This window comes from Scardinius erythrophthalmus (genome assembly GCF_964197995.2).
Source record: "Scardinius erythrophthalmus genome assembly, chromosome: 25".
NCBI classification, from domain to species: Eukaryota; Metazoa; Chordata; class Actinopteri; order Cypriniformes; family Leuciscidae; genus Scardinius; species Scardinius erythrophthalmus.
Window position 1 is genome coordinate 19,387,949 of NC_138245.1, and position 12,773 is coordinate 19,400,721.

The following is a 12,773-nucleotide window of genomic DNA, read 5'->3' on the forward strand; positions in this document are numbered from 1 at the left end:
TTTATACAACTGAAAAAATCCTGGATAATTCATTCCTCGGAAAGTGTGGGAATCCTGAACAGATCAGGCCAGATGAAGCGCACAAGGGCACTGATAACAATTTCCTCTTCTAATTAGCTGCTTCTCCCAAACCTCCTCCGTTCTCCTCCCTCCATCGCACACGCGCTCCCAGCCAGCCATATGTGATTTATAGCGTCAAATATTTGTCAATGAAGGTCACAGCATAAAATTAGTGTCTGTCCTAGAAAATCCATCTGAAACTCGCGACTCTTGTCTCCGCGACTCCTGTTCTGAGCTTTCAGAGCCTAGCTGTGTGTTTTTCCCAAGAACACTGTGTGACGAGACAGAGATGGATCTGGGAGGTTAGCCTTTTTGTGCTTGCGTCCTGGTCTGGGTGTGTGAGCGTGTGTGGCGCTCTGTCAGGTCTGTGCCCATCCATCTCCTCACAGGACAAGCAGTGTCAGCGGCTGACAAACAAACAGCCCAGCTAATCACGGGCCAACACACACACAAACACACTTCCACCGCCCTGGCCCAGTTTGTCCCGCTCTGACCCCACAGGCCATCTCTATGGAAATGGAACTGCTCATCCTGAAAAGGCCGCACATAAACTAGCCTTTAACAAAAGAGCAGACACACAGTGTGCACAACAACGCCCTTCCAGAGTGTGAGAGAACTGTGGCTCTCCGTTTTCCGTTTGTAATTCCTCGAGTGTGTTGTGTGTTTTAGTCTAAGCACAATCTCGCCCGTTTAAAAGTGACTCAGCCTGGTCATCTCATTAAACAGGCGTTAAGCATGTTTACCTGTTAAATCTGTCTGTTTTTGTCACTTTCTTAAAAAATTGTTGGTGGCTCCCTGTTAATTATAGTTTAAAGGGGGGGAAATTAGCCTTTATTTAGTTCACATCAGCTAAACCTTGCGTGACCCTGATCATCTTTCTCGCCACCACCCAGTCTCAACAGAATCAGAATGAATTTCCCTCAAACTCTTTCATTTCGCCCTCTCTCTCTTTCTCTCGACGGCATATTTTCGGCAGTCACGACAGTTTGGATTGGCACGAACACCGCAGAATTTTCAGTTCAGAAGTGACTGTATGGAGGCGAAGGAAACCAACCAGAACCGTTTTGTTCCGCTTTTCCTCATGTATTAAAATATCCATATGCATAGTTGTTTATGTAGATTTGTATGTAGTAATATGAATTTAACATTTACTTACATTTGATTTTTACTTCTAACATTACTTCTGACTTGGAACTTTTTTATTATTTTTTTTATTTTTATTTTTTTATCAGTTTATAGATTTATACCTTCAAAACCAGGAGTAAACAGTATATCTGGGGTAGTTTTTTTTTAAACGGAAGTAAAAATAACATTAAAAAAAACTACTAAAAAGTAATCCAAAAGATAATGTAATGAATGCTATATGTAAAATGAAGATATTTAGATTATTTTAATAATTATTATTATTAATTAATGTATCACTCAAATTATTTTGCTGATAATGTAATTTGTAATGAAAAATTATATTATTATATATAATTATATTTGGCAATATTACTTCATTTAAAAAAAGATTAAATAATAAACCGTAATGAGAAGTATTAGCATTTTCACTAAAGTTTTCAGACTTTTGGACCCCACTTTAAAAAATAGTTTAAGCAAAAAGTTGAAAATGTAAGATTTTTAAAATTGTATAATACACTATAACATATCTCATGTCCTAAAGAGTTTTAGAGGTGTTTTCGTTTGAGCACGTGTAACAGAAGCGCAAGTGGTGTTTCAATCGGGCCTGTTGCATGGAGGCGAGGAGACCCCTAGTGGTCACACAAACTAACCTGCTGCTCCACTGCCACCAGATTTCTCTCAAAACATACAGATTGCATCAATCCAGCCAGCACATTTATCAAAACCAAAGAAGACTTTTATTAAATAATGCGTTTTTTTAAAAATCAATAAAATGACACACTTCCTCTGAGGATGCTAACTGTGAAAGTCACCATTGCCTGTATAGTGCCTAAGTACACCTTGCAGTCATCTATATTCACTTAAAGACCTTTCAGACCTGCACCACCGTCAATGGCCATCCTTATGACTTTAGAGCAACATGTCCATCATTGAATCTCTCTTAACTTTCCATAATGACTTCATACTTCCATTTTGTGTGTGCAGGCTGCGCTCGCAGAGAGCAGTCTTGGTCTTCTGAACAGCTCCACCCTGATGAACAGCACAGGTGCGAGTCTCAACATGCTGCACGTCGGCCACGATGATGTCAGCAGCACTGTTGAACAAGTCAACAGTAACGGTAGCTGCAGCCCGGGCCTCTCTCCCCGCAGCAGTATGGGTAAGACTATAGGCAACTCACAGCCAGCTGTCTGCCAGTGCCTTGATATGTAGTGTACTACTTCGTTTATTACTGAATAAAGCAATAACCTAAAGTTAAAGGTTGTTTTAGTTTTTATCAAACAACAGCAATGAAAAAAATGATAAATCCATTTTTTAATACACAACTTTTCCAAAATTTGGCGTTGTTTGTTTGTTTGATTATTTTTTGCAGTTATTGCTGTTTTTTGTTGTTTTTTTAAAGAAGTATCTTATGCTCACCAAGGAGGAATTTATTTGATCAAAAATACATATCAAATTGTTTCAATTTAAAATAACTGTTTTATGTTCTAATATATTTTAAAATGTAATTTCTCTGATGGCAAAGCTGGATTTTCAGCATCATTACTCTAGTCTTCAGTGTCACATGACCCTTAAGAAATTATTCTAAAATGCTGATTTTCTGCTCTAGAAACATTTATTATTATCATCAATGTTAAAAACAGAAATATTTTGTGGAAACTGTTATGCATTTTTCAGGATTTTTTAGTGAATAGAAAGTTCAAAGGAGCAATATTTTTTTGAAATAGAAATATGTTACAAATAACCATTTAATGCATTGTTGCTTGAAAAAAATATTACTGACTCCAAGCTGTTGAACTGTAGTGTATATAATTTATTAATGATAAAAAGAATCACAATAAACGATATATATATATATATATGTATATATGTATATGTATGTGTGTATGTGTATATATATATATATATATATATATATATAATGTATATGTATGTATGTGTGTGTGTGTATATATATATATACATACCCACATTTTTTTATATAGCGCCATTCATATATATATATATATATATTCACATATTAATTAATCACATCTCAATTAATAATATTATAATATTATAATTATACTATACTATCACAAACAATATATATATATATATATACACATGAAAGGCGCTGTATAAATAAAATATGTATGTATGTATGTATGTATATATATATATATATATATATATATATATATATATATATATATATATAGTAAATATTTCTTCCTTAATGAAATCTTAGGGATTATATTACAAGTTATAATATTATGGAAATTGATATATTTTAAAGCAATTGAAAATTGAAAAAGTGTTGCATATTTAAAGGTTAATCTCTAATTTGATTCATCTTCCTTTTATAATCTTAATAAAGACTGACTTATTGTGTGTTACTCTGTCTCAGACACCAAATCCATGTGAAAGAGGAGCCAGCTGAGATGGAGGAGGACTGCAGACCCGTGTCTCTCATGGCAGCTGTCAATCAAAACCTGAGCATGCCTGGTGACGAGCGTGACATGGAGGAGGAGCTTCCCACGGAGGAGCTGGAGTAAGAGGAAGCGTTGATGGAGGCGGAGCTCACCTGCCCGACCACTCCCTCATATTCAAGATGTTCAAGATCAAGTGAGAAAACAAAGATACAAAACCAACTACAACTTCAAAAACCAAAACAGGGTTAGACCTCATCTGTTCACAATGCAAAAACACACGTCTCCCCCCACCACCACCACCCCCCCTTGATTTTTTTGTTTCCTCAGTCAGTACCCTCGAAATGGCCCTTTGAGCAAGTGCGTTCATGTCCTCCTGTGTTTGAAACATGGTCTGATAGAAGTATGGACCGGCGTATCTAAAGCTACTGAGGGAAAACTGACGTCAGTATACACACTTAGTCTTTTCTTTTTTTTTTTACCCCAGAAGTCACTTGAGGTTTCTCTATTTTAAGTCTTTTTAGCTTTAATTTTTATGTTCCTTGGGTCTGAGAACACTGCTTTTCTATGGGATAAATACACAGCGGTGATTTACCTCAGAAAGATGTTCACATGCCTGACAAGAGAGGAAAAAGATGCCGAACACACATCTTCGGAATGACTTCTGCTTTCAAACGGATTTTTGTACTCGTTCAAAGGGGATGCTGTAAGACTCAGTAACTTTGCGGTCACACAGATAAATTCACCACTCTTGACAAAGGCAAAGACTGAAACAATTACAAGCTGAAAGACTGGCAACGGCATCCCTGGCCACCTGACCAACTCCTTTTGTTTCTTTTTTTCTTTTTTTCGTCTCCCTTACATGACTGGACTGGAGATACAGGGGACACGTTCTGTCTCGAGGCGGTGTTAGCCTCCACGGATGCTTGCGCTGTCCTTATCTTTATCTGATGGTATCCACAAGAATCTGCCAGAACGTGCTTTTCCCCCCTCACTCTTTGTCAGACTAAACGTAGAAAATGTTGCTACCCCCAAAAAAGGCATATTTCAGGAAAAGGAACTTTTTTTTCTGTTGTTCTCTTGTGGTGCTGTTATGACAGCCAGACTGACATGAGGCTTGTGGAGGACCGGCTCAGAGACTTTATTGACTGTATTGTTTATTATAATATGTGTGCAGTAGCTTTCGATTTCGTTTTACTTTCATAGTCATTTATTTCTTTAAGGATCAACATTTTTCATTGTGATGTAATTCAACTATTATATGTCTTCTGTTAATGATTTTATGTTTTGTTAAATCATCATTCCAAATAGGGGTTACGTTTGGGAGAGAAGTTCCAAAATCCTTATTCTACAAACTCCACCCCCAAAAAAACATTAAAAAAAGTCCAAAACGTATCCTAGCGTTAGATCACACGTAAATGAGGATAGCACTTAGCGTTAAGTGAAAACTTCCGAAACAGAACCACAGATGAAATCTAACGTTAAATACCACTCGAACATTTCTATAGCAGAGAGAAGCTGAAACTAAAGAGGTGGAATACGCATTGCAGGGCTCCCTGTAAGATCCTGAAAAACTTTACAGGCACTCATATCTCTCTTTTTTTCACAAATTTGCTTCATTTTTTTGTTTATTTCGAAATTTTTGATCTTATTTTCCCAGATTTGCGGCATTTACTTCGTTCGTTTCAGAGTTTTCTGTAGTAGCCGGTTGATATCAGCTGCGATACAAAATATTGCTTTAACGTAAAAGATAACACGGTCACGGAATACCTCAGACCACAGTGTTTGCCCCCTTTCGCTGTTATTACAAAGGGGATTTGTACTGTGGCTAACCAATATAGTGACTCTCTCATTATCAGTTCAAAGTTCTATAGTTACTAGATATATAAAAGTTATTTGCAATTCACTGTGTGAGTAGAAAGTGTCTGATTAGCATGTGAGATTTTGCTTTCACTGAACTATAAAAAAAAACTTTTCTCAGTAGTGCCATGCCAAATTTCGAGTTTAATTTAATATATGTTGCTTTTTTAGTTTTTTTCCCCATTTTACTTTTGTTACAGGTAACCAAAGAGATATTTAGTAAACCAAAAAAAAACAAAAAAAACTTTTTTTTATTTATCATTTCTTCTTCTTAGAGAACTGGCCAAAAGAACACAAACACGTCATTTGAATATTTAATTTATCCTTCTTTTTTTTTTTTTGTTAAATCATTTGTTTTTTGACTCACTGACACTACAGAGCATTCCAAAAACCAAAGTGTAAAATGCAAATTTTTTTGTTGTTGTTTAAAAAAAGGAGAGAACTGTTTTAATATAAGTTAACCTAATGAGTTCGTAACACTACATGTTTAAAGGCCAAAAAACAAACCGAAAAGGAAACAAAAAGCAAAAAAAAAAGCAGTATTAACAAGCCTCTTGCAGTTCCTTAGCTAATGTACAAAGCACTTACGATCTGAGAAAGGAAGCTCTCTACCCCATCTTATGCTCAGGCGATTGCAGTGTTGAGAACGCAGTCTTCACCGTCTAAGATTGCAAAGGACTTTACATGCAAATGGCACTTGAATAACAGTTGATGTACTTTGTGACACTAGACTCCAGTAGCAACTACTCAGCATTATGGTTTACCAGTATTTCACAATAAAACGCAGTTCAACGAAAACCAAAAAAAAGCAGGCAAGCACTTGCTTGTTGTGCTTACCCTGCCTGTTGAACAGTATTATTTACCACACTAATAAGGGATGGCTAATAGGGACTCAGATCGTTTCAAACACAACAGGAATCATTTTAAGTTCTGTTCGAGTAATTATTTCCCACTTTTTTTTATGTTGGAGGATCTTTGACGCACCTGGTCACGCGAGACCCGTGTATTCATTTCATGCACACCTTCGAAACACCTACAAAGAAATAAAACCAAAAATAATGCTACCTCCTTTTGAAAAACGATTCACAAAATAGATAGGCCAATGAAAGTCACCTGTAGTCATTCAAAAGGTTTGAATCCCTTCTAGTTTTTCATTCATCCACAAAATAATAATAATAAAAAAAACGTGCGTTGTCGGAAAAACCGAAATATGATTCTTGTTGCATAGCTGTGAACGGAGCTTGTCGATTCCTTTCGATTCCAAATTCATTAGCATGAATGGAAACAAATAAACGAGACACAACGGGGAAAAAAGACGACTACCTCTCCACCCCCTCCTGAAAAAAAAAAAAAAAAAAATGCTGAGTCCTGTTAAGTATGAAGCATTAAGTCGTCAACATATTTAAAAGGGTCTACTCCAAATCACATATTCCCCACTTTAAGTGATCTATTAGCATAGTGTCTATGTACAGGTCCTCTGTGCGGAGGCTTAATTGTGTGTTCTAATTCCACATGCATAATGAGAGGCCAGGCCAATGAGAGCCATCGAGCTGGCCGGTCATTAGAGCGTACTCAATGGGCCAGTCAGTTGGGTGTCAGAAATGATGATAGGCAGAATGCATTAATGCAGGCCACTCTTGCACGGACCCCGCTTCCCAATTAATGCAAAGTGTAGCTTCGTGACGGCTGTGGAAAAAATAGCGCACACACACACCATCCCAGAGAGATCATCACGCTCCTAGTAAAACAGGCCTTTATTTTTACCGCACGACAAAACCAAAATATCCAAAGAGAAGCATCAAGCTTGTGCTACAAGAACTGAGGATTGCGGAGGAATTGAAAAACTCTCACAAATGAATTGCTGCATTCACGAAATGGACTACAATTGTGCTTTAAGGTACATGTGTAAACAAAGCTGTTTTGTAAGATGTGGACTGAAACACATCAGTGGTGATCGCCATGACTCCTTTGTTACTTTTCCGCGAGTTGTAATGATGTATTATTGTATATTACCGTTCGGCTTAACTGCTCACAAGGGCATTCCCTCTTTTTCGTGTTTCATTTACTTGTTTTCTTTTGGCTTTTATTTTTCCGCACCTGTTTTTTAGCTATTGTAAAGTTTTGAGCTCAGAATTCCTATACTGTATTGCTTATGCTAAAAGTGTATGTATTTATCATATTATGTGCTGCAGGTATCATGGTTAAATTTTGTTTTCCTTTTTTTCCCCCCAGTTTTTCTGTCATAAAACGTCTGGGACGATGATTCTTTTTTTTTTTTCTTTTTTTTTTGTGTATTATCTCTCGAAAAAAGACAGATTAAGAGTTAGATAAGTGGTTTAGGTAACACACCTGTTTGTATATTTATCTTAGCTAGGTCTATTTTGATACTTTTTGTCTCTGTAGTGCATTTATGCATTTTTAAGGAAAAAAGAGAGAAAACAAACTAAAAAGTTGAACTCATTGTGAAATGATACCTCAGAAGGACTTTTCTCAGAAGACAGGACCAAAACTTCAGAAAAACAGTGAAAGAGAAAAAAAAAAAAACATTGTAGAAAAAAATGTGTAGCCCTCTCTTGCTTATAAGAAAGAGCAACTTTAAGGTGTTTTTTTGTTAATTATTGGTCCTTTAGGTGCCAATATGTGTACAGACTCCCTTTAAAGTCAACTCATATTTACCATGAGCACTCAAAGCTGTCTCTCATAAGGCAATAGCGCTCCAGATCTTTTCAGAAAGTCTCTGAGAAAGTGCATGGATTGGCTCTCTTCAGCATAACTGGGTGATAATGTCGATTGAGAGCGTCTTCCTTATATTTTCAGACTTTCCTGCACCCTCATGGCACATGACGTCATGCGGGCTATTTTCGACCACTGTTTGCCATTCGCTGTGAACTTGGTGTGGCTTTTCCACTGTAGCATACCAAATAAGATTGTGAAAAGGCTTTTAGAAATGCAGTTCATTTTCAGTGACCACCAAAGGGATTGTGGATAGACTTTTGTATTCTAAATCGATCAAGTCTGCCACAACTGTAACCAAACTAATGGCTGACGTAGGTGACGGCGGTATTTTACATTTCACGGTTATCCACCCTACAACCCAGAGCTCCATTGCCCGGTTATGAATAGCTTTGAGATGCCGCTCTCTAAGTAAAGGACCCCTACAGGGGAGCTTTTGCCTGATGGTATTAACTTCTTCGGCCAATCAAATGGAACTACCACTTCGACTCTCCTCTCATTGTATTTTTACGAATGTGTGTACATTTTCAGCAGTGACTTCTATGTACTTTAGTTTCATTTTAACTTGTTTACTTCTCTTTTTTTTTTTTTTTTTTACATTTGTTTTGCTTTTTCAGATGAGACTTGGGGGAAGAATAGGTGGTGTATTTTGAAATGGTATAGAAAAAAAAAAGGCAACTAGCCATCCACCTTTGTCATTCTAACCCCCGGTGACCATGTTTATGCCAGTCACTGCCGTTTTTCTTCATGCTGTATAAAAAAACACATATATCTGTGTATTTGTAACCTGAATCTTCTTGTGTCTGTTCATGCAGACAATAAAAAACTGTACAGTAGGTCTAGTTGCATGTAATCTGTACTAATTATTGACAATGGCATTATAAAATGCAATAAAAATACTTATTACACTGTCTAAGGCTGTGCATTGGCTATTTTTATTAACACTTTAATTAAAATTAACATATTAATGTGGTTTTGTAAATAACCCTCCGATTCATGAATTAGGTCACAAAGGTATTTTGTTTTAGTCATTCTTATTTTTTTTTTTTTTGTCTCTCTATAATGCATATTGTTATATTTGTTTACAACATAAATGCACTGATGTTCACATTAAAGGGTTAGTTCATTCAAAAATGAAAATTCTGTCATCATTAACTCACCCTGAACACAAAGGATTTGCTTGAACACAAAAAAAGATTTTTTGAAGAATGTTGGTAACCAAAGATTTGATGGACCCCATTGACTTCCATAGTATGGGGGAAAAAATGGAACAACTTTGTTTGGAATAATTAAGGGCGAGTTAAACATTTTTGAGTGAACTATCCCTTTAAGTATTATTATTATTATGATTAATTATCCACAGTATTGTTTAATGAAAATATCCTCCTTTTTCTAAAAAAAAGACCTAAAAGGAAATTCCCACTGAAAATATCCAGTTAATAACAAATACACTATTTGATTCATTATGTTCAGTACAGTAGACTGACAAATTTTAATTTATGGCAAGTAAATCGCAAAAAACATTAACTAAAATTTACGGCCATTTTGAATTTATCATATAAATGTCACATAAAAAACACAATGACATAAATAGGACAGCCATAAAAATGATGGGAAAGGGTCAAATGTGATCACACATGACTGTTTAGATTTAAATAATACACTAAATGGTTAAAAATGTATTTTTCTCATCATGCATCAGAAAGTCAATATCTAATTCCCTTTAAAACATGCAAACACCCTTGCCAGCATTTGGCAGTTTGCAATAAGACAAGAGGTTGCGTGGCTCTGCTGGAGCTTGTGCGTATGGTGTTTCTCTATAACACACACACATACAGACACATCTACAAAAAGTTGTGTGAGGTGTACAAAATGTGCTCTCAATTAAGAGCAAGCAAGGGAAGTGGCTTCCCCTAAATAAAAAAAAAACCTTCAGTGGTTGTGTCTTTATATGCTTCCTCTATATGCTGAGTAATAGGCTAACGTTTGCAATTACCTCTTTGTGTAATAGCTAATCGCTTAATATAATTTATTGCCCATATTTAACATGAGCACAAACCTTCTCTCACTTTAAACTTTGTCGAGTAAGCTGTAGACACTGATGTACATATTTGACCTAGAAATAGTGCTGAATCTTAAAAACAACAACATAATGACTAGCATTAACTGACTAGCATAAAAACGATTTTTGCTGTTGCTGCTGATGCATTGTTGTCTACTAGCTCTGCAGTCTTAGACTGAGAGTGTGGCATTACATCAGGTTTGTTCTGACCAGCAGGCTGAAAACATTAATAGTCATGTGTTCAAACCCTACAGAAGTGTGTCCATGTGATAGTCTTGTTGTTGTGTTACAGGCTCTGTCCACCAGGAGGGGTAAATAAACCAGCCAAAAACTGAATGGGACAGAACGAAAAAAAGAAAAGAAAAAGAAAATAACAGGACAGGCCCAGTCAGAGAGCCCTTTCAGTCTTCTGAGAAAATCTCTCACTGACAGACAGGGTGGGAGAGTGTTATTCCAACCCATTTAGACCGGGATCAGGTTCTCTGCTTTTTTTCCCCTCTGCGTTTCGTTTGAAATCTGCCCTTAAAGCTTATCTTTAAAACGCACAGGCCCCCGTTTTGAAGAGGTGTTGCCGCAATATTGAGAGAAAAGATGGAAAAAGCGGTCGCTTTCGGGAAAGTTCGATTTTTATTTGATTAAAGTATTTTGAGATTCTCTCCCGGAGTTTGACAGGCAGGAAACTTACACTGGCCACTGAAAAATGTGTTGTCTTCTGTTGAAACAGCATTAAACTCAGGTAAACTCAGGTACTTTCTGAGTTTCAAGACTGACTGACTCAAGAAAAGTCTGACTGATATTGTTTGCACAGTGACCTACTACTGAGTGTCAAAATACGCCATCCGCACCACTTATCTACCTAGATAAATGATAAATCACATAAACACTCATTTAAGTATATCCTGCACCCTCCAATGCTACATAATGAGTCTAATTAAGATGTCTCTGACAGAATACCTCAGTCCGGACCGCTGGCTTACAGAAGGCCACGGACAGGAGAACAAAGGCATCTTTGTGAGTGATTAGAAACACATTTTCATCCCTCTCTCCTTCACCGACCGTGCCAAAATGTTCAGTTCCGCTACAAACAATCAGTGTCAAACGTTTAAAATAACATTCAAGAGAAAAACACTGTAGGACATGAGTAATGCGCGACTCTGTGCCTCGATGTTTCTTACTGTTATCTTGGAGAGGTTCTCGTAAATTAGCATTATTATAACAATGCTACTGTCATTTTTTACATGAAACATAAAACCATAACACTGTTTTACGCTTAAAATTTCTCACACCTTTTTAGCTCCTTCTTGTTTGTTTCTTATCACAAATGTTTGGACCAGTACCAACACTTGGACATATCAGACTGCTTTAAGATTATTTGATGAATCACTATTACAAAGTTTTATGGGAAGTCATTTACTTAGTCAGCACTTCACTTTTTATCCAGGTTCCAGCAGTTGACCAAGATATGGTTATTATGTACAATGACTTATAATCATGGAATGATGCATTAGTCAAACACTTAAAGGGATAGTTCACCCAAAAATGAAAATTCTGTTATTACTCAACCTCACGTCATTCCGAACCCGTAAGACTTTCGTTCATCTTCAGAACACAAATGAGGATCTTTTTAATGAAATCTGAGCTTTCTGTCCCTCCATTGACAGTCTACGCAACTACCACTTTCAAGTCCCAGGAAGGTAGTAAAGACATCACTAAAGTAATCCATGTGACTCCAATGGTTTAACCTCAATTTTCTGAAGCACTGCGAATGCTTTGTTTGAGATTTAATTTTTTTTTTTACCACTTTATTTACAAAATATTAATCCCCAATGCGTGTTCACGAGAGCACCACAACGCATTCTCGGTGTGTTGACACGCAAGTCTGAAACGACAGCAGATGTTATATTGGAAATTAATATTTTGTGTGGCAAAATGAGGTGAGTCGCATGGATTACATTAATGATGTCTTTGCTGGAAAGTGGTAGTTGCGTAGGCTGTCAATGGAGGGACAGAAATCTCTCAGATATCATTAAAAAGATCTTCATTTGTGTTTCAAAGATGAATGAATGTCTTATGGGTTTTAAACGACATGAGGGTGAGTAAATGATGACTTTATTTTTGGGTGAACTATCTCTTTAAAGGAATAGTTCACCAAAAATGGAAAATTCTGTCATTATTTACTCACCCCATGACATTCAAAACCTGTATCTGTATGACTTTCTTTCTTTTCTTTTTTTTCCGAATTATGAAAGTCAATGGGGTCCAAAACAACACTGATGAACCCCATTGACTTTCACTCTATGGACGTTTTTCAAAATATCTTCTTTTGAGAATCAAAACCGATCAGAGAAATTAAATTTTTTGGCTGAGCTATCCCTTTAACAATTCATGCAAGCACTGTTAGACCCAATCTGGGCCACATTTAAGCATGCAAAGCATAAAATCTCATGTCTCCATGGAACCATGCAGTAGATTAAGGCCTTCAGGACCACAACAATCTTAGGCCATAGAGAGAAGGAACTAAGCAG

The 12,773-nt window shown here is 36.6% G+C and overlaps 1 protein-coding gene across 1 annotated transcript in view; it reads left to right on the top strand.

Moving 5' to 3' along the window:
* The window catches only part of foxp4 (forkhead box P4), a 125,086-nt gene extending 119,418 nt beyond the window's left edge, over positions 1-5,668 (top strand). The window contains 3 exon segments of the mRNA XM_081358511.1: positions 2,170-2,319; positions 2,322-2,341; positions 3,572-5,668. Coding sequence (XP_081214637.1) covers positions 2,170-2,319; positions 2,322-2,341; positions 3,572-3,719 — 318 coding nt within the window. The 3' untranslated portion in view covers positions 3,720-5,668.
* Positions 5,669-12,773: the final 7,105 nt, after the last annotated feature.